At 46.5% G+C, this 19,438-nt stretch overlaps 1 protein-coding gene across 1 annotated transcript in view; it reads left to right on the top strand.

Annotated features, from left to right (window-relative positions):
• The window catches only part of abhd17c (abhydrolase domain containing 17C, depalmitoylase), a 40,876-nt gene extending 23,440 nt beyond the window's left edge, over positions 1 to 17,436 (top strand). Inside the window, exons 2-3 of the mRNA XM_056278578.1 lie at positions 3,938 to 4,117; positions 14,524 to 17,436. Of these exons, the coding sequence (XP_056134553.1) occupies positions 3,938 to 4,117; positions 14,524 to 14,743 (400 nt within the window). The 3' untranslated portion in view covers positions 14,744 to 17,436. The remainder of the gene's footprint in view (positions 1 to 3,937; positions 4,118 to 14,523) is intronic.
• The last annotated feature ends 2,002 nt before the right edge of the window (positions 17,437 to 19,438 follow it).

The raw sequence follows: 19,438 nt of genomic DNA, 5'->3' as shown, positions 1-19,438 counted from the left end.
ATCTCTTAATATTCATAAGATTCCTATCAGTCCTGTACATGATTTTGACTCCCTGTGGCAGATTGGGACCTGTGAGTTGGAGGATGGTGACAATAAAGACAGAACAGGGTTGGGGCAATGACACAGCCTTATTTAACTCCTGTGTGGACCTTGAAGGACTCTGTCTTGTCTCTATAAACACTGAGTACTCTAGCTGACATATTGTCATGCAGTAGTTGTTGTACTCTTGATATATTTGTCAGGGCAGCCAATTTTTAACAGAACTAGCCAGAGGGCTAGATGGAATTGAAAGTTTTGGCTAAGTCTGTGAAGGCCATGTACAATGGTTGATTCTGTCCCTGGGCTTTTTCTTGGGGTTGGCGAGCAATAAAAATCATGTCCATGGTGCCTCTGTTAGGACGGAAACTGCTCTGGGATTCTGGCAGAATTACCTCTGATATTGGGAGGAATATGCTGGCCAAGACCATAGCCAGGGCTTTCCCTGTGGTGGAAAGCAAGGAAATGCCACAGTAATGTCTGCACTCAACTTTGTCCCCTTTCTTAAAGATAGAGCCAATGAGTGAATCCCTAAATTGCACAGGGATTTACCTTATTCCCATATTTTAGGTAGCAGGGCATGGATATGTATGAGGAGTGTAGGTCCACCTGTCCTCAGTACTTCTGCCAGTATTCCCTCTGGACCAGCAGCCTTGTTGATTTTCATCTTCCTGATGGCATCCTGGACTTCTCTTAGACTAGGTGGTGCTGCCATGTCCTCCTAATTAAAACAAGAAAATTTTATAATATTACACCAATTCTTGCCCCCCTCCACTGGCTTCCTATCCATGTTAGATCAGACTTCAAGGTGCTTCTGCTGATCATACCTGTCTGATCTCCTTAAACCGTATAGTCCATCTCAAGCCCTCCACTCTCAAAATACAGGGCTCCAGTGTGTACTTGAAGTTAAAAGGAAGTCAGGAAAAAAAAAAAAACTTTTTTCCACAGTTTTGGTGATTTATTCGCTTTATTAAATACTATACATTTGTTTTTTTCTCATATAATGTGTTAAGTAAATTAAAATTGATTCTTATATGCAACTGATGAATTTTTATAAAATTTCAATTTTTTTTATAAAATTTGTTTGTGTGCCTTCACATGCCACATTGGGAATGTATTGAGATCCTGTGTCCACTGTGTTCCTCTTTTAAAAGAGCAACAGTCTTTTGATAAGCACTGAAGGGTTGCTCACACTTTACGGTGTGGTAGGCTGTGTTAATAAGCTTCTCCATCCTCTGGTGACTCTAGGGGTGTTTGCATATTAAGTACGATTGCTTCATACTGTGCCTGAGTACAATTGTATGTCCCCCACTCCCCTGCCGCTCAGCTTTCACTTTCCATACCCGTGTACAGTGCTGCGTGCATACACAGATTTCAGAGGAGATAGGCGGCATAGAGAAATGTCTTTGTAGCACAGCAGTCCACTTCCTGTCTTGTCCAGATGTTAAGTGGGCCTGATGAAAGGTTGTCCACCATCTGCTTGATTAGCATACATGGCAAGTGGTTTCTGCTTTTGTCATGCACGTCTCGAGAGCATGTTTTCAATAATTGCTAGTCCCTTAAAATACAAACCCCCTCGATCAGCCTGTGCAGGGAATTGCTGGCAAACTGTACAAAACATACCATAGTTGCTGACTTCTGCCCAGGTGTATGTATGTGTCTTTCGCGGACATTTTTTTCGAGTGCGAGTATGATGGATGAATGACGCTAGGGCGGGAAAGATTTAAAGGGACCTAACCATGACTCTGATGACCAGGTACTGGCCCAGACAGGCCAGTGACTGGCCAATCAACTTGCCCTGCATAAACTTTTTCTGGCCCCGGGCCAGAAAGAGTGAAAGCCACTTTATTTGACATTGTATTCTTTACAATGAATATATTCTCTGCATTTAACCCATCCTATATTGTATAGGAGCACTGGGCAGCTGCAGCGCCGTGGGACCAACTCCAGCTCTTCTTTCCATTGCCTTGCTCAGGGGCACAGGCAGTAGTATTAACCGTAATGTGCATGTCTTTTTGATGGTGGGAGGAAAATGGAGCACCCGGTGGAAACCCACACAGACATGAGGAGAACATGCAGACTTCACACAGAAAGGACCTAGAATGGCCTGGGGTTCGAACCCAGGACCTTCTTGCTGTGAGATGCTAACCGCTCGGCTACCGTGCCGTGTCAGACCCTGATCCCTATTAATCATGCGTTGGCCCTGTATGCTAATTTAGCTTCAGTGGGTAAAATTACCTCTGCAGTTGAGAGACAGATGTTTGCCAAACAAACATTTGTTTCTAATGGACATCTGTGTTCTGGGTTGCTCCAAGCTGATGCACTAAAACATGTTTAATTCAGAGGTTTTTACTTCCAATGTGAAATCCTGATTTCCCACGTTGAATCAAGTGCAGTTAGTATGGATTTGTCAGACCCCAGCTGTTCTGTTGAGGAGCTGTTTTGATGGTATCATTGCATTGGACAGTAATTCGTCTCTTTGCTTCTATCTTTTTGTCATGTCTCTATCTACTTGGTCGGACTGGACATTTCTGATCTATCTCTCTGCATTCCTAGACGGCATTCTTCCCCGGAATGTGAAAATGTGGCCAGAGAACATGTTGTCCCTCTGTAGCTTGATTGCCTTTTTTGTCTCACCTTGCAGGAGCGTAACACCTGTGAAAAGCTTTATCGCTTCCCAGGTCATGTAACAAATGTGTTTTCAATATCATGTGCGACCTGGTGCATACCTGAGACAAGGGATCCTGAGGCTCACATTCCCTTGTGGCTGACCGCACCAGGGAGGCCTGCCAAGAGACAAAGTGTTTGTGCGTGGTACTCTCATACTGCAGTTCCACTTTCCACTGTCTTTCCTATCTCTCGCTCTCTCCCTCCCTCTCCCCCTATCTCTAGTGGAGTTTGTGGAGTTTATCGGGCTGAACTGATGGCTCAAATCTGTCAGTGTAAAAGACCAGCTGTCAAAGCCTGGTCTTTCGTCTGCGTGCTTTGGAGTGTCATAATTAAATGGGGCTCCTAAAGTGACAGAAAAACTACCTAGGGACTTGACCTCTCCCCAGCTCGTACTTTCAGACTGTCCTTTTCTTTTTTTCACACTACATCCACAGAACCCAAGTACACAACATCCTAAGTAACAACCCCCTTTCTTCTGTCATAGACCCATTCTTAAAACTACATAACCATCCTCTTTTGATGAGGATCACATTGTCATTTCTTGTAAAGGGCAAATTTTCCCTCAAACCTAGAAGACAATTTTATCTCAGTCTCAGATGGTTCATTGTTGTCGAGCTATGCAGCCAAACTGCCTCCTAAATCTAGTTGTTAAGGGATGGCATTGTGTGGGTCCCGGTGCCAGCAGAATTATATTCCTCCCTCTGATTTCTCTTGTTCCTCGGGCTGTCTTCACATCGACTGTCTGCTTCCAAAACTCTTTTTTTTACTGCAGGCATAGCGGCAATTCCCTCTTCTTCCCTCCCCAGCTGTAGGGACCGTAAAGCTCATCTTACTACCTGCAAGCCTTTTTTGTGCTGTAGTTTCAGACCTGCCATAGTGTTGCCCCAGACTGTATTTGTATTCCTACATGCAGACATCCTTGCACAGTTTGGATCTGTTTTTAGTTAATCTTCTCAAAAAGACATGTATGTTAGGGTTGATACTCCTGTCTGTGCCCCTGAGCAAGGCAATAGGAAGAAATAACTGGAATTGGTCCCCTGGTGCTGGATGGCAGCTGCCCACTGCTCCTAGCTACACAGCTAGAATGGGTTAAATGCAGAGAGTGAATTTCATTGTGTGTATGTACAAATGACAAGTAAAGTGTATTCTATTCTGTTCTTTCTTTTCACTTGACTATCTTTAAATAAATTTGGCCTCACTGTTGTCTCTTCGTTCTTCCTCTGGTGCCCAGGTATGGCGTGACTCCTGAGAACATCATCCTTTATGGTCAGAGCATCGGCACAGTGCCCACGGTGGACCTGGCGGCTCGTTACGAGTGTGCTGCTGTCATCCTCCATTCTCCGCTCATGTCAGGGCTGCGTGTGGCCTTCCCCGATACCCGCAAGACCTACTGCTTTGATGCTTTCCCAAGGTGAGGAGAACATATACACATGCTCATACCCTGTGTAGGAGCCATTTGGTCTCATCTCATAAGCACTTAATTGGTCCACAGGTGTCACTCTAATTGCTATGGGCTCACAGCAATATAGGTGAGAACATTCAATCAGGTGATAGGTGTTGCTTGACGGAGGGGAGCACACACAGTTTTTTGACCACTTCGCTGCTGCAGGCCACGCTAGGCTGGCAAGCGATACAAGTGTAAATTTGGAATATTGGACTGTTTATGATGTATGACGTTTTATAGATTCATTGCGGTGAGTAATAAATATAGAGTTTCAACTTAAACAAGTTTGAATACTATTTCATAGACTCACGTAACGCGAAGTGGCTACAAGCACGTCAATTAGGTGCCTGTCTAGCAACCCCTCAGGGGCTTTAAGTGTGGGCTTAGTCTCTACACCCTGCTATTGAGTAGTTATAATTGGCTACATTGTTTCAGTGAGCTGCCATTCCAACAGAAAGTCAGAATTTCAGAAGCATTTTAGAGGATGAGTATCACGATACTATCTTTCACAATATTTTATCGATTTTCAAAAATACTGCATCAGCTCTGAGGATTACACACAGAGACATGGCAACAGGACTACTTCATTGTATTGGTTACATCTCTGACCACTAGGTGGCAGGCACAATATTCTAACCATAGACTGTATAAAAAAGATGGGACATCATGCTGTTGACGTCACCCATTGGTTTGTGAAGGGCCATTTTTAAGCCTGAAGTTTGGCTTTATGCTTGTTGCCATTTTTGTCAGTTGTTGGAGCCGGAAAATCCAAATTTGGGCAACGGGGTGGACCATGTGTGAAGCTGGGGCAAAACCTCGGTGGCAGACAGGTTCGTAGACCTGTCAATCAAGGCAGACGTGCTTCAACATGCCACTTTTTTAATCTTTAAAATCCTCTTAATGGAACAATAATTTTCAAACTGACCACCCTCACACTGTCTACCAGACTTGAAATTAGTGACTGAGACCCCATTAGACTCTGATTGACTTACACTGGACTTGAGATCTTTTGGAGCTACGCAGAAAGTTGAATCAGTACATCTGGACACAAGGTTCATTGAGAGAAACGTTTCATCACTCATCTGAGTGACCTCTTCAGTCTCAACTGACTGCAGGTATCCCCACCCTTATAAACCATGCAGTGGCATAACGACCGAAACCAATGGTCGGTTTTATATGCAGATTACCGTGATCATTAACTAGAGTTACAATGGCCATGTGTACTATTCACAGAGGATTGGGGAATGGTTGCACTCACACCATTTTAAGATGGCAACAGATGTACTCTTAGCCCCCCCCCCCCCCCCAGTGTCAGGGATGGTCGTTCCCACTTCATGTAGATGGCCTCTTTGACTCCCCGTTCAAACCAGCACTCTTCCCTATCAAGGATGTGCACATCCTCATCCTTGAAAGAGTGGTCACTGGCCTGTACATGGTGTAGACTGTGGAGTCCTGGCCTGCTGGGTTAGCTCTCATGTGTTGTGCCATCCTCTTGGCCAGCATCTGTTTGGTTTCCCTGATGTACCATTCCCGGCAGTCTTCCCTGCACTTAACAGCGTACACTACATTGCTCTGTCTGTGCCGGGAGACCTGATCCTTGGGGTGGACCAATTTGGTTGAAAGCAACTGAGACGTGCTAGGAAAATACCAAATGGAAAATGTGATCAACTGTTCCGACACTCCTGCCACACACGGAATCGGCACTGGTTTACACTTAAACAGCTGTTGTCCTTTTCCTCTCTTCAGTTGGCTGGCGCACTGTTTGGGCGTCTTCCTGGCTTTGATAAACGCCCAGTTACCATAACCACACTTAACCACAGGGCCTGTTTAATGTGGGATTTCTCCCCTTCCCCGTCTGCTGTGTCGGTGAGGATGTTGTCAGGTCAGCGGTTCAGCGTCCCAATGATTCCTAGTTTGTGCTCCAGTGGATAATAATAATAATAATATGTTTTATTTGTGGGCGCCTTTCAGAGCACTCAAGGACACCTTACAAAAGACAGTAAAAAACAAGCAGCACTGTATCAGACAGCATAAAATCAAAACAAAGCAGGGTCGACGATAAAAAGTTAACACAACAGCTAAGTATAAAATCATCATCTGCTCAAGACTCAATGAAGTGTGATGAGGATGAATGATGAAGGATGATGAGAGTCAAACCTTAAGTACTGATCAGTACTTGTTGGTTTATGGTAAACATCAACAATCAAATGTCCCCCATCACCACCTGCAATTTCACAGTCTAAGAAGGGTCTAAGAAGTCTTAAGAATCTGTCATTTTTTCACGTCCTCCCTGGTGAACTTGATGTGATCGTCCACAGAGTTCATGTGGTCGGTGAAACGTGGTACGTCCCGAGATTTAATTTAACCCAGGTGTCGTCCACAGCTCTGAACCAATGGCTAGGTGGTGTTAATAATAAGGGTTTAGGGGTAACTGGCATCGAAATACTAAGGTATTTGTGATTTGTCGTAGCTGTTTTAAGTCATTGCAGTATGCAGAGTGCAGACTTATGTTTCTCTGGTCCTAACTTCTGACGGGAATAAGCATATCAAGCACTGGTCAAAACATTTCCAGTGGTTTGATGTCCATTGACATTGAAAACACAGAAGGATGTGTGTAGGTATGTGTGCGGACTGGAGGCACAGACTTTAGCTGTCGTACAGTGGAGTTGGGGAATCCAAAGTAAAGGGGAGTGCCGAAAAGAGGTGAAGAAGAGAGTGCAGGCAGGGTGGAGTGGGTGGAGAAGAGTGTCAGGAGGGATTTGTGACAGAAGGGTACCAGCAAGAGTTAAAGGGAAGGTTTGCAAGATGGTAGTGAGACCAGCTATGTTGTATGGTTTGGAGACAGTGGTACTGACGAAAAGACAGGAGGTGGAGCTGGAGGTGGCAGAGATGAAGATGATAAGATTTTCACTGGGAGTGATGAAGAAAGACAGGATTAGGAACGAGTATATTAGAGGGACAGCTCAGGTTGGACGGTCTGGAGACAAAGCAAGAGAGACAAGATTGACATGGCTTGGACATGTGTGGAGGAGAGATGCTGGGTATACTGGGAGAAGGATGCTGAATATGGAGCTGCCAGGGAAGAGGAGAAGAGGAAGGCCAAAGAGGAGGTTTATGGATGTGGTGAGGGAGGACATGCAGGTGGCTGGTGTGACAGAGGAAGACGCAGAAGACAGGAAGAGATGGAAACGGATGATCCGCTGTGGTGACCCCTAACGGGAGCAGCCGAAAGTACTAGTAGTAGTAGTAGTAGTAGTAGTAGTAGTAGTAGTAGTAGTAGTAGTAGTAGACAGTGGAGTTTGGGAAGTAAGCCTTTAGTTGACCTATCTTAGACTTTACCATGTCCTAAATAAATAATAATACCAGAAATGGTTTAGGCAATTTATTATCTTTACTGTTGTTGTCAATAGAGTGATTGACTGGGTATCTAGAACCCTTGGTAATTATAATGGTTCTGATTGGTCAGAACCCAACCATCGATAGGTTTCTGAACTAATGTGTTTGCAATCTGTGTTCTTTACAGTAAAGGCCATTTCATTTGGTTTACTTAAACCTCGTGTACATTTCCTTTGTCAGCTGAGTGTGACTTCCCTTGGTAGCAGGCATATTTACAATTGTTTTTTTTTTTTAATTCTTTTTTTATATTGCATGTCTTGGCACAGGGCGGCATGGTGGCACAGTGGTTAGCATGGTTGCCTCACAGCAAGAAGGACCTGGGTTCGAGCCCCGGGGTAGTCCAACCTTGGGAGTCGTCCCGGGTCGTCCTCTGTGTGGAGTTTGCATGTTCTCCCCGTGTCTGTGTGGGTTTCCTCCGGGGGCTCCGGTTTCCTCCCACAGTCCAAAGACATGTAGGTCAGGTGACTCGGCCATACTAAATTGTCCCTAGGTGTGTGTGTGTGTGTGTGTGTGTGTGTGTGTGTGTGTGTGTGTGTGTGTGTGTGTGTGTGTGTGTGTGTGTGTGTGTGTGTGTGTGTGTGTGTGTGTGTGTGTGTGTGATGGACTGGCTGCCTGTCCAGGGTGTCTCCCCACCTGCCGCCCAATGACTGCTGGGATAGGCTCCAGCTCCCCGCAACCCTGAGAGCAGGACAAGCGGTTAAGATGATGGATGGATGGATGTCTTGGGACACTTAGTAAATATGATAATTCATGGGGCGCCCCAGTTGCTCCTCTGGTAGAGTGGTACCACATAAGGCTGAGTCCTTAACACAGCAGCCAGGGACCGAATCCGGCCTGGGCCCTTTGCTGCATGTCATCCCCTCTCTCTCCCCTGCCTTTCCTGTCTCTTTCTACTATCGCTGTCTAATAAAGGTGGAAAATGTCCAAAAAAAAAAAACCAAACCAAAAAAAAAACTGAACCAGGATTTAAAAAAAAATATGATAATTCATTTAACTTTTTTTTTTTACTTCTACTCATGGCCCCTTTGTTATGCTCTGGTTCACTGCAACACTAATTCAGTTTGCTGTTATTTCACTTTATTTAAATGAACTATTTTATCTGTGTTGAAACAGTCTGACTAGATGTTAATTCGTGTTTGCTGCTCAGATAGTTTGAGTGGAGTGTGTGCACTTATTGTCCTGTTACAACTATCATCAAGAGCATAAATTGTATTTTCAGAATAAATGGAGAATTTATGTGGAATATTCAACCGGAAAGGAAAAAGTAGTGGTTTTAAACACTTATTGCCTATTTTTATGCTTTTTAAACATTTGATATGTAAGAGTTGTGTAACGTTTAGGGCTTGTGTGAAAGTCTGATGATGTTTTAGGTCATATTTATGCAGAAATATAGAAAATTCTGAAGGGTTCACAAACTCTCTGACATGCCAGACTTTTCGTCGGGGTGTTGGGGCGTCTCAGACGCCACATCGCTGTTCTTCAATTATGTCACACTACACGAGGTAAAGACGCCCGCTCATCGTTCCCGGCGTTCGTAATTGGGTCCAACGCAGGAAATTTGTCGGCAATCACAAAATCATGTCAAAATGGGGCTGACTTCGTGTAGTCTGATCCCAACATTAGTAGTCTAGGAGGCATTTCATCAAGATGGCACTGTGGACAGTGGCCTCGGTTCTTCACGCACTTGTACTTGTTCTGTTTTTTGTTATTTGTTTAGTTTCCAGCACCCACGCACAGACCACATACAGCAGGGAGGAACATTTAAGTCTCCAACTGTCAATTAACGTTTTTAATTAAACCGAAAGACACGTGTTGCACCGCTGTGCCGTCCAGCTCAGCCAACAACGGAGAAATATCTGGCTGAGCTCTTCCCGAGTCGTGTCCCCCCCAAGCTCCAAATATTCACTGTTGATTACTACCAAACCTTCAGAGCCCAAAAAATGGTATCCGGGGCAGCCCTAGTGTTTGTATATGGGCTGTTTCATTCTCAGTTTGACACCAGTGGAGGTCTCTCTGACCTGTGGTCTCATTCCACACCTGAGACCTGGGTGAGGAAATGGGCTAAAAAACCCAAAACAAAACAAAAACATGGAGATCTTGTGGATGGCCATTTGGTGCCATGTCCAGGAGATTGTAAACTGCCCCAGTTTGGGGATTCCCGTTAAATCTGGCAGGTGAGACTTGGATCACACTGGGTAGGGAATGCCGTTGGCTCCGCTTGCTGATGTGAACAAATGTGTATGCGTGATTGTGTTTGTGTGTCTTTGTGCTTATAGGCATACATATGCAGTGTTTGTGTGTGTGTGATGGCAGTCTCTGGACATGCCATGGTCTGTCTTTACGTCCTGAGTGTGGAGAGAACATGGCAGTAGTTTTAGTCCATCTGGGATGTAATGAGCTCCTGATGATTCCCAACGCTAATCTCCCGACTCACCTCTGTGTGAATAGCAGGGCACCACTGAGGCTGAGCCATAACACTTACTGATAGACCGGGGTGATTAGCGAGGAATTGGTATGCATGACAGGGACCGGGGTTCGCACAGAGAGCGCTGGGTCCTCTCCATAGAGGCTGTACAGAAGAGCTGAGCATCATTTAGTCCTTTCAGAGGTTTCTCTACGTGGGCCATTCTACAGAACTGTTTCAAAATCAGAGTTGGAAGCATCTAGAAATAAATAATGTCTTTCCCCCCCAAACTTTGTATGTATGTAAATTGTATGATATCCAAGGTGCACATTTCCTGTAATTGTGCAGTTAATTCTCATTGTATTTTCTGGGGGTGGGACGATACTGGATCGAATTCCGAATCATTCTATACGGTCTTCACGGTTCGAGACGCTCCCCGTTTCAGAAAAACTGGGATTTCACTCCTACATAAAATGACCATGGGCGGTCAAAATGACCGCCGGTTTTTAAACTCTATATTCTGTCAAGATAAATACCCAACTGAGATGTTAATGCATTACATATGTTAGTATGTCTGTTAGGAAACGACTGATGCCAAAATTAACATTTGAACAACTTTAATACTGTAGCAAGTTCAGGAGGCAGCCGGGAATCCACCGCAGCCGGGACGCGAACCCGGGTCGCCCGCACCATGGGCGACTGCACCACGGGCGACTGCGCTAACCAGTCGACTAAAGGGTCCGTGGGCTAGCGAGTCTACACATCTGTGATCATTACAATACTATTTGTCAAACAAGTTAAAATGGCCGCTGTCCAACGCCTGTAAATACTGCGATGCCTCGGTGGTAGTCATGCTGCGTCTGAAACGGCGGCCGTAACCCAGACACATTGGAAATAACACCCGAAAAACAAAATGGAAAACACATATTGCTAATCTAACAAACGTAACAAGGCCTGTAAAACAGGAAATGTAAAAAAAGAACTCAGTGGTGTGAAGGAAATGATGCGACCAACACACGTCATAAATAGTGACATGACACACAAATTACATGTGGTCATTTTGACCGCTGGTGGTCGTTTTAGGGAGATCTTATCACAACTTTTTTGTGCAATTGATCTAAAACTCATTTTAATGCAAATACATGCAATTTTAGGAGCATTCAGGGAGCGGCGGGTCTGTATCTTTCTTTTCCTTCACAAAATTATTAAACTTTGAAAATCCGAAGCGGTCATAATGACCGCCATGGTCGTTCTAGTAGTTTTTAAAGTTTTAACGTAATGCAGTTGTGTTACACAACAAGAAAAGATGGCACAAAGTGTTGTTAGAGCTTCTGCACTTGCATTACGTTTGAGTACGTGCCTTGATGATGCCAAAACGTTGGGCCTGAATTCCTAAAGTAAATGAAAAACGGAGAACTGCCATGGTGTTTAGTCTCCTGCTTATCCAGGCGTCCACCGTATCGTCCTGAAGGGAAATCGTGAGATTTGTGACTTTTCCCACCCCTGGTATTTTCAGTTTGGGATTTTTTTCTCTCTCCCAAGATGTGTCACTACCAAAACACTATAATATATAGTATAAGAAGAAGATTTGGTTTACATCTACCTTGTAAATATATTTTTTTTGTGCTATTTCATCAATGTTTTCCCAAGTAAATCAATAACTATTCAATTTTTTTTAAAAAGTAAATCTATTTCATGAGATTCATTGTATTTCTTCGTGAAGGGTATAAATTTGATCATACTGGTTTCAAAGTTAAGGATTCATTAGTTTTAATTGAACCAGACACTATCATGGTATCTTAGTTGATGACTCGGTGTACTTTATTTCTGATAAAACATCCATATTTTGGTCGTGAGTCGTGACTGCACATTTGTGGTCGTGACAGTATGTAGTGTGAGCCTTGACTACACCTGCTCAAAACCTTCGTGGCTGGACTGGACTAACGGGCCAGCCCTGCAAACATGAATGTCTGTGACTGGCTGATCATGGAATGATCAAGTTACATGATTGCTCCGCTGGACCAGGTGACCAATGACGTTATTGAAGCTACATGATTGTTCGGCCGACTAACGATGTCACTGGTAAACAAGGAAGTGGGACTCCCCCTGTTGGCCGTTACTCTTTCAAAATGAGTCGGCACAGCGGCTCCAGCTCATTCCACATTTATCACATGCTAACGAAAATAACATATTCATATTATATATAGTATATGATATATATTGCAAATTCATGTTGGCGGAGGCCTCACCCAGTACCGTCCATGCAGTGTCTTTGTCCACATCTAAGTTTGTGTCTTCATTTGATGGCTGGGAGAGCTGGTGCTGGATCGGCTGGGGGAGGCTGGTCTTCTGTCCTGTGGGCCCAGGGACCACAGCCCTGCCTGGAGCTGTGCCCTAGGAGGAAACAGAGGGCGGTCTGACAGGACACGGAAGCGGGGCAGGCTAAGCTAACTGCTAACCTATGCAGACCAGCAGTTCCGTAACTGCGGGCGGTCTGGCGGCGGCCTCGCCTAGCATTTACTGTGTTTTTGGTGTCGTCGTGTGGAGTGCGGGGAGGTGTGTCGGAGGTGTCTGGCTGGGAGAGCGTGGTCTGCTGCATCCGGTGGGCCCAGGGACCGCGGCCCTGACCAGAGCTGCGCCCGAGGAGGAAACACAGAGGGCGGTCTGACAGGACGCGGAAGTGGGGCAGGCTAAGCTAACTGCTAGCTCATGCACACCGGCAGTTCCGACAGTCATCCTGGCGTTCGCTCTCTTGGACAGTGATTTTTTTTGTTTTGTTGGATATATGTGTTTTGTAGTTTTCATAGTGTGGCTATGTGTTGTTGTGTTTGTGTTGTACTGCTGCGGGAAACGATGTTTCGTGTCATTTCATGTGTGCAGGTTCATGGAATGAAATGCAAATAAATATTCCTGACCCCTGATATTACTGCTCGTGGTGCTGCTGAAAGGCTGAGAAGGGAATATTGTGCATCATGTGCATGTGGTGACACGCTGCCCCAGTCCAGCGGGAGCAGAGCAGCAGGGAAACCAGCTCTCCATGCACCCACCGAGAGGCAGAGGCCCACTCAACACACCCCACACAGCAACCACTCCCCGCAGAGCGGGTCCTACAAGAATGAGACACGGCCGCTGATAGAAATAGAAGAACGAGGCAGGGAAGTTAACTCATAATTAGAATAATTGTAATTACGATTAAATTAAGTTCTCTTTCAAATCAATCATCCTGAGATGTGAGTGGAAAGTATTCTTGCAGCTGCGTTTATAGTAACCACTTCTTCTTCCTCACACATAGCTTGGCCATGTGATGTGCTGCGCTACTTCACTTCAACACCGCTGTTACTGGAACCACTGCAGAAAACTGCAGATGGCCACCTGATGGACGTTACACTTTCCACTGTCTCTCTGTCTCTCTCTCTGTCTCTCTCTCTGTCTCGCTCTTTCTCTCTCTCTCTCTCTCTCTCTCTCTCTCTCTCTCTCTCTCTCTCTCTCTCTCTCTCTCTCTCTGTCTCTCTCTCTCTCTGTCTCGCTCTCTCTCTCTGTCTCGCTCTTTCTCTCTCTCTCTCTCTCTCTGTCTCGCTCTTTCTCTCTCTCTGTCTGTCTCGCTCTTTCTCTCTCTCTCTCTCTCTCTCTCTCTCTCTCTGTCTCGCTCTTTCTCGCTCTCTCTCTCTCTCTCTCTCTCTCTCTCTCTCTCTCTCTCTCTCTCTCTGTCTCGCTCTTTCTCTCTCTCTCTCTCTCTCTCTGTCTCGCTCTTTCTTTCTCTCTCTCTCTCTCTCTCTCTCTCTGTCTCGCTCTTTCTCTGTCTCGCTCTCTCTCTCTCTCTCTCTCTCTGTCTCGCTCTTTCTCTCTCTCTCTCTCTCTCTCTCTCTGTCTCGCTCTTTCTCTCTCTCTCTCTCTCTCTCTGTCTCGCTCTTTCTCTGTCTCGCTCTCTCTCTCTCTCTCTCTCTGTCTCGCTCTCTCTCTCTGTCTCGCTCTCTCTCTCTCTCTCTGTCTCGCTCTTTCTCTCTCTCTGTCTCGCTCTCTCTCTCTCTCTCTCTCTCTCTCTGTCTCGCTCTTTCTGTCTCTCTCTCTCTGTCTCGCTCTTTCTCTCTCTCTCTCTCTCTCTCTCTCTCTCTCTCTCTCTCTCTCTCTCTCTCTCTCTCTCTGTGTCTCGCTCTTTCTCTGTCTCTGTCTCTCTCTGTCTCGCTCTTTCTCTCTCTGTCTCGCTCTTTCTCTGTCTCTCTCTCTTGTCTCGCTCTTTCTCTCTCTCTCTCTCTCTCTCTCTCTCTCTCTCTCTCTCGCTCTCTCTCTCTCTCGCTCTCTCCCCCCTCTCTCTGTCTCGCTCTCTCTCCTTCTGTCTGTCTCACTCTCTTTCTCTCTCGTTCTCCCTCTCTCTCTGTCTCGCTCGCTCTCACACTCTCAGCTCTCTCAATCTTTCTCTCTCTCTCGGCCTCTTTCTCTCTCTCTCTCTCTCTGTCGCTCTCTTTCTCAATCTTTCTGTCTCTGTCTGCTTTCCTCCTTTTTGGGTTTATCTATCTTGGTCCTTCGTTTTTTTTCCTCTCTTAACATGTGCTGTCTCTCTCTTGTCTCCTGGCAGCATTGACAAGGTGTCCAAGGTGGCGTCCCCGGTGCTGGTGATCCACGGTACGGAGGACGAGGTGATCGACTTCTCTCACGGCCTGGCCATGTACGAGCGCTGCCCTCGCGCCGTGGAGCCCCTCTGGGTGGAGGGCGCCGGCCACAACGACATCGAGCTCTACGCTCAGTACTTGGAGAGGCTCAAGCAGTTCATCTCCTTCGAGCTTCCCACCTCCTGAGACCGACCGCCTCGGCGCGGGGCTGCATCTCAACACTCTCAAGAAGGCCTCCTCATCTTCTAAACTCCCTTTAAGCAGATGGACAGAAGTGGACACGGAGGAGGACAGTGTCTGGTTAGGACTGATCATCACATCGCCCTCCTCGGTGCGAGGAGCCATTTGCAGTTCCGTATGTGAAGGAGAATGAAGACGAGATGACTTTGAATTGTTAAGATGTAGCCTGGGTTCGGGCCAGGCCTAGTCCACCGTAGGCCAATTCCTTGTAGTCCATACGCTCATATGTCCGAGCTGGGCCTGGTTTGCCCGGAGGTGAGGGGCTGTTAAGTGTTTGCACTTGATCCTGGATCTGGACTCAACTCCCGCCCTCGGGTGCGCGCAGCTTTTCTCTTTCATTTCTCGGCTTGTTGTCGTCGACTTCGACCTCTCTGGTGAGGCGCGTCTACAACTACAACTCCTGTGTCGCAGTTTCAGTCTCGGCCATTTTTAAGTTGCTGACTACTCCATTTCACAGACGCAGTCCTCTCTTCTGCGTAAGAGACTTTCTGATGATGATGATGATGATGATGATTATGCTTGATTTTTGTTTTTTCTATTATTTTGTACCTGATGGAAGATTATCAGAATTCACACCTCAGATATACATTTTCTTCTTCTTCTTCTTCTTCTTCTTCTTCTTCTTCTTCTTCTTCTTCTTCTTCTTCTTCTGTGTTATAATTTAAAAATCAGGGTTGGTTGTACACATGCACTTTTGACGTGCAGATGTTTTCAGGTAATGGTTCATTTTCCAGATGTGTTTTTTATCGTTTGTTTTTCTTACGAAAATTTGCATTCCAGGTTTTTCTGCTTTCCAGAGAAACGAAAAAAACTACTTTGTGCGTGTGTGTACGTGCGTGCGTGTGTGTGTGTGTGACTCAGTGTGCTCCCTGTGCATCTACTGTGTGTGGCGGCTGGTCTTGCTAGGTGGAGGTCTTGTGTAATAAGCGCTGGACGGCGGTATCAGACAGAACCACAGCTGCCCGGGAGCACGGCGCTGGGTTCACCCGCGACCGCAAGAGGCGTTTGTTTACAACATCTACATGTACCCTCGTTGATCTGTGAACCATCCCCCCATCCCAGGACCGCCACTCTACACGCCGCCCGCCACCTGTCTGTCTGGTTTCGGGCGTGCACGTATCTTAGTCGAGTCATTTGGCACTACGAAGCAAAGCCTTAGGTTTGTGGACGTCCCTCCCAAACGCTCCCGTCGACTCTGGCGGGCTCTCCAGAAGAACCCGCGTCTGCTGCTATTCGTTAGAGGAATCAAGTCCATCACTGTGACAACCCCACTGCTTGGAAGAAAACCCGAAATGACGACAAGGGTACTAAAACCAAATGGACTTTGATCACTTTTTACCCCACCCCACCCCCCCCCTTTTGTCTTTCCTGAGCCAAGTCACTCCTCTTCATCCTCTGTGGTCGGGTATTGGAGCCATGAGTGGTTGAACACCAGGATTATTATGCCCCCTTCTCCACTACACCGGCTCGGCTCGACTCGCTTCTGTGTGGTTTTCCATTACCGTAACAGCGCCCCCTAGGTGTAGCCGGATTTTCGGCTCTCCATCCCCCCCCCCCAAAATTTCATAATGAATTCAAGATTTCGACCGCTTCGGTGTTTAAAAATGGCGGATGATAGCCCATGCGCGCATTGATGACGCAAAATGACGCGTGACGGTCTCTGACCAATCAGAGGTCTGCATTGATTTTGGTTCCCGCTCCAGTTTTTTTTTTTTTAACCTTGACGAAGTTGGTACCAGAAAAGCTACCAAAGCGCGGGTACTTTCCAGTAATGGAAAACGGAAGGAAAAAGGTGGAGCCGAGCCGAGCCGGGACACGTAGCGGGAAAGGGGCATTAGACGGCCCTCATCCCGGTTCTCACTCCAAAGACCCGCGTTGTTAACCAGGAAACGGGAGCGGGCCGCTCCGGCAATAATGAACGCGCGCGCAGATGACGTCATAGTGGCGCGGGCGCGTACGCGCGTGTTGATTGTATCGCTGTCACGCTGTTGCAAATGAAGGAAGGAACAACGAGTCGGTTTGGTTTGAACCGGAAGGATTTGTGTGTGAAGGATGGAGGCGTAGGCAAGCCGAGCATCGTCTTGATTTTTCCGTTGCTGTTGATCGGTTTTCCAGCCGCCTTCCGTTCCGCCGTTCAGCCGCCGGGGCTGAGGCGGTTCGGAGGACGTGCTCCTCAGCACGTTTTACTGTAGTCCCTCCCGTGAAGGGCAGGGAAACCCTGCTTTAGTCCGAATTATTGTTTTGATACTGACGTTTTTACAAGGTTTTCCAGTATAAATGTTGATAGGTTTACACTGTGTTTGAAAATGATTTGTAAGGTTAATCCTATGTCATGTAATACTTCAGATATCTCCTCTATACATATACATACATATGCATATATACATATATATATATATATAAGCCCCGAGTAAAGGGTCCTTCTAGTCCTCTTGATTTTAACACTGGAGCTGCAATATGCAAATCAGACACAGAAAGGCAAGTAGAATCAGATTTCGGTGAAGGTGTAAAAACAACAACAACAACAGCAGACCGAATAAAAGCCTTAAATGTGCCGTGAAAATAAACTGTTAGTATGTGTGTTGCTGACCCAACACAACACTGGATGTTTTAATGCTCATTATGGAATAAAGGATGCATGGAACTACTTTTTGTCTTTTAATTATTACACATGTAGGACCGTTTATATGGATATATGTAAATGGGCTCGCGGCCCACTTGAAGACCCCCCTGTTGTAATTTCAGGGCATAACCTCTGGTCTGCTGTGCGTATTGTGCAGGAAAGAGTATTATTGTTTATTTCTTCACAAGATTTAGTACTCACATAGAGACTATATATATAATAAAAACAAAAACAGGCAAAGGCGTCCGGGTGGTGTAGCGGTCCATTCCGATCGCCGGTTCGAGTCCCCGTGTTACCTCCGGCTTGGTCGGGCGTCCCTGCAGACACAATGGGCCGTGTCTGCGGGTGGGAAGCCGGATGTGGGTATGTGTCCTGGTCGCTGCACTAGCGCCTCCTCTGGTCGGCCGTTCGGGGGGAAGGGGAACTGGGGGGGGGAATAGCGTGATCCTCCCACGCGCTACGTCCCCCTGGTGAAATGCCTCACTGTCAGGTGAAAAGAAGCGGCTGGCGACTCCACATGTATGGGAGGAGGCGTGTGGTAGTCTGCAGCCCTCCCCGGATCGGCAGAGGGGGGCGGAGCAGCGACCGGGACGGCTCGGAAGAGTGGGGTAATTGGCCGGGAACAATTGAGGGCAGGAAAAGGGGATAAAAAAGGAGGGAAAAATTCCACCCCTCCGCCAAACTGCTTATCCTGCTCTCAGGAATGCTGGAGCCTATCCCAGCAGTCACTGGGCGGCAGGCGGGGAGACACCCTGGACAGGCCGCCAGGCCAACACACACAGGGACAATACGGCCGATTCACCTGACCTACATGTCTTTGGACTGTGGGGGGAAACCGGAGCAAACCCACACAGACACGGGGAGAACATGCAAACTCAGACCCCCAAGGTTGGACCACCCCGGGGCTCGAACCCGGGACCTTCTTGCTGTGAGGCGACCGCGCTGACCACTGCGCCGCCCAATTACAAGAACAGCTGACGGTAAATCACAAACGCACTACACTGGAGTGTATAGTGCAGCGTCACCACAGCCTTTCTGTCGTCACTACAACAGATTAGAAAGAGTTACCAGCTGGGAGAGCTAAAACCTCCCGTTACCGCCCCCTTGCTGCAGTGGCCCGAACTTCCGACACACAAAGGCATGTAAACATACACAAAGTCGCACACAAATGCACGAATTTCACACAATCTAAACTATATTTGTGTGCTCGAATTGAGTGACCAGTTATGGAGGGGGGGGGTACCCTATTTGGGGTTGGAAGGGGGGTTTAAATGCTAAAATGATGCTGTCTTTTGAAAGGTCTTTTGACTCAGCAACGATTTTGTAAGTCTGGGAGGAGAGGTGACTATCAGTGTATTTACTCTTAAGGGTAAGACAGTATGAATTGATTAATTAATTAATTAATTAATTAATTAATTAATTAATTAATTAATTGATGAATGAATGGATGGATGGATGAATGATGAATGGATGGATGAATGGATGGATGGATGGATGAATGGATGAGTGCCCCATGCACCAGCAGAGAGCGCCTGACCCCAGCGAGACTTTTAATTCGGTCACGTTCGATTCTGCCTCGCTAGAGTCGCTCGGGCCAAGTGCGGGTTGTACCACATGACCCAAAACATTCCTCTTCAATTGCCAAATAAATAGAAAATAATGTTTCGGAGTTAAACTTACTGGGGCTGATTGCTGGATCGTTTTTCCCGATTACAATCTAATCTTTAAAAGTGTGTAAACTACTAATAAGGACACGTTAGCCCCCTAGCTAACGGGTCTGACCCTTTAGCCGAGCGGTTAGTGACGTCGGCTTGTGGTGCAGTACACTCGGATCGAATCCCGCACCGGGCAACAAAGTAACCGGTTACAAGTGTTTCCATAAATATTCTCGAGTGTACAGTCTTGTGAAAAGCCATTGATGCTAGCTAAATCTGAGCAGATAACAAACTGTAGCCTACACGAGGGGACGTTTGACATCGTTTATTAACGGTTATACTCGCATGTACGAGAAAAAAATG

The sequence above is a fragment of the Lampris incognitus genome, chromosome 4 (genome assembly GCF_029633865.1).
Source record: "Lampris incognitus isolate fLamInc1 chromosome 4, fLamInc1.hap2, whole genome shotgun sequence".
Lineage (NCBI taxonomy): Eukaryota > Metazoa > Chordata > Actinopteri > Lampriformes > Lampridae > Lampris > Lampris incognitus.
The sequence above is the reverse complement of the archived record's forward strand: the minus strand, read 5'-3'. Positions and strand labels throughout refer to the sequence as shown.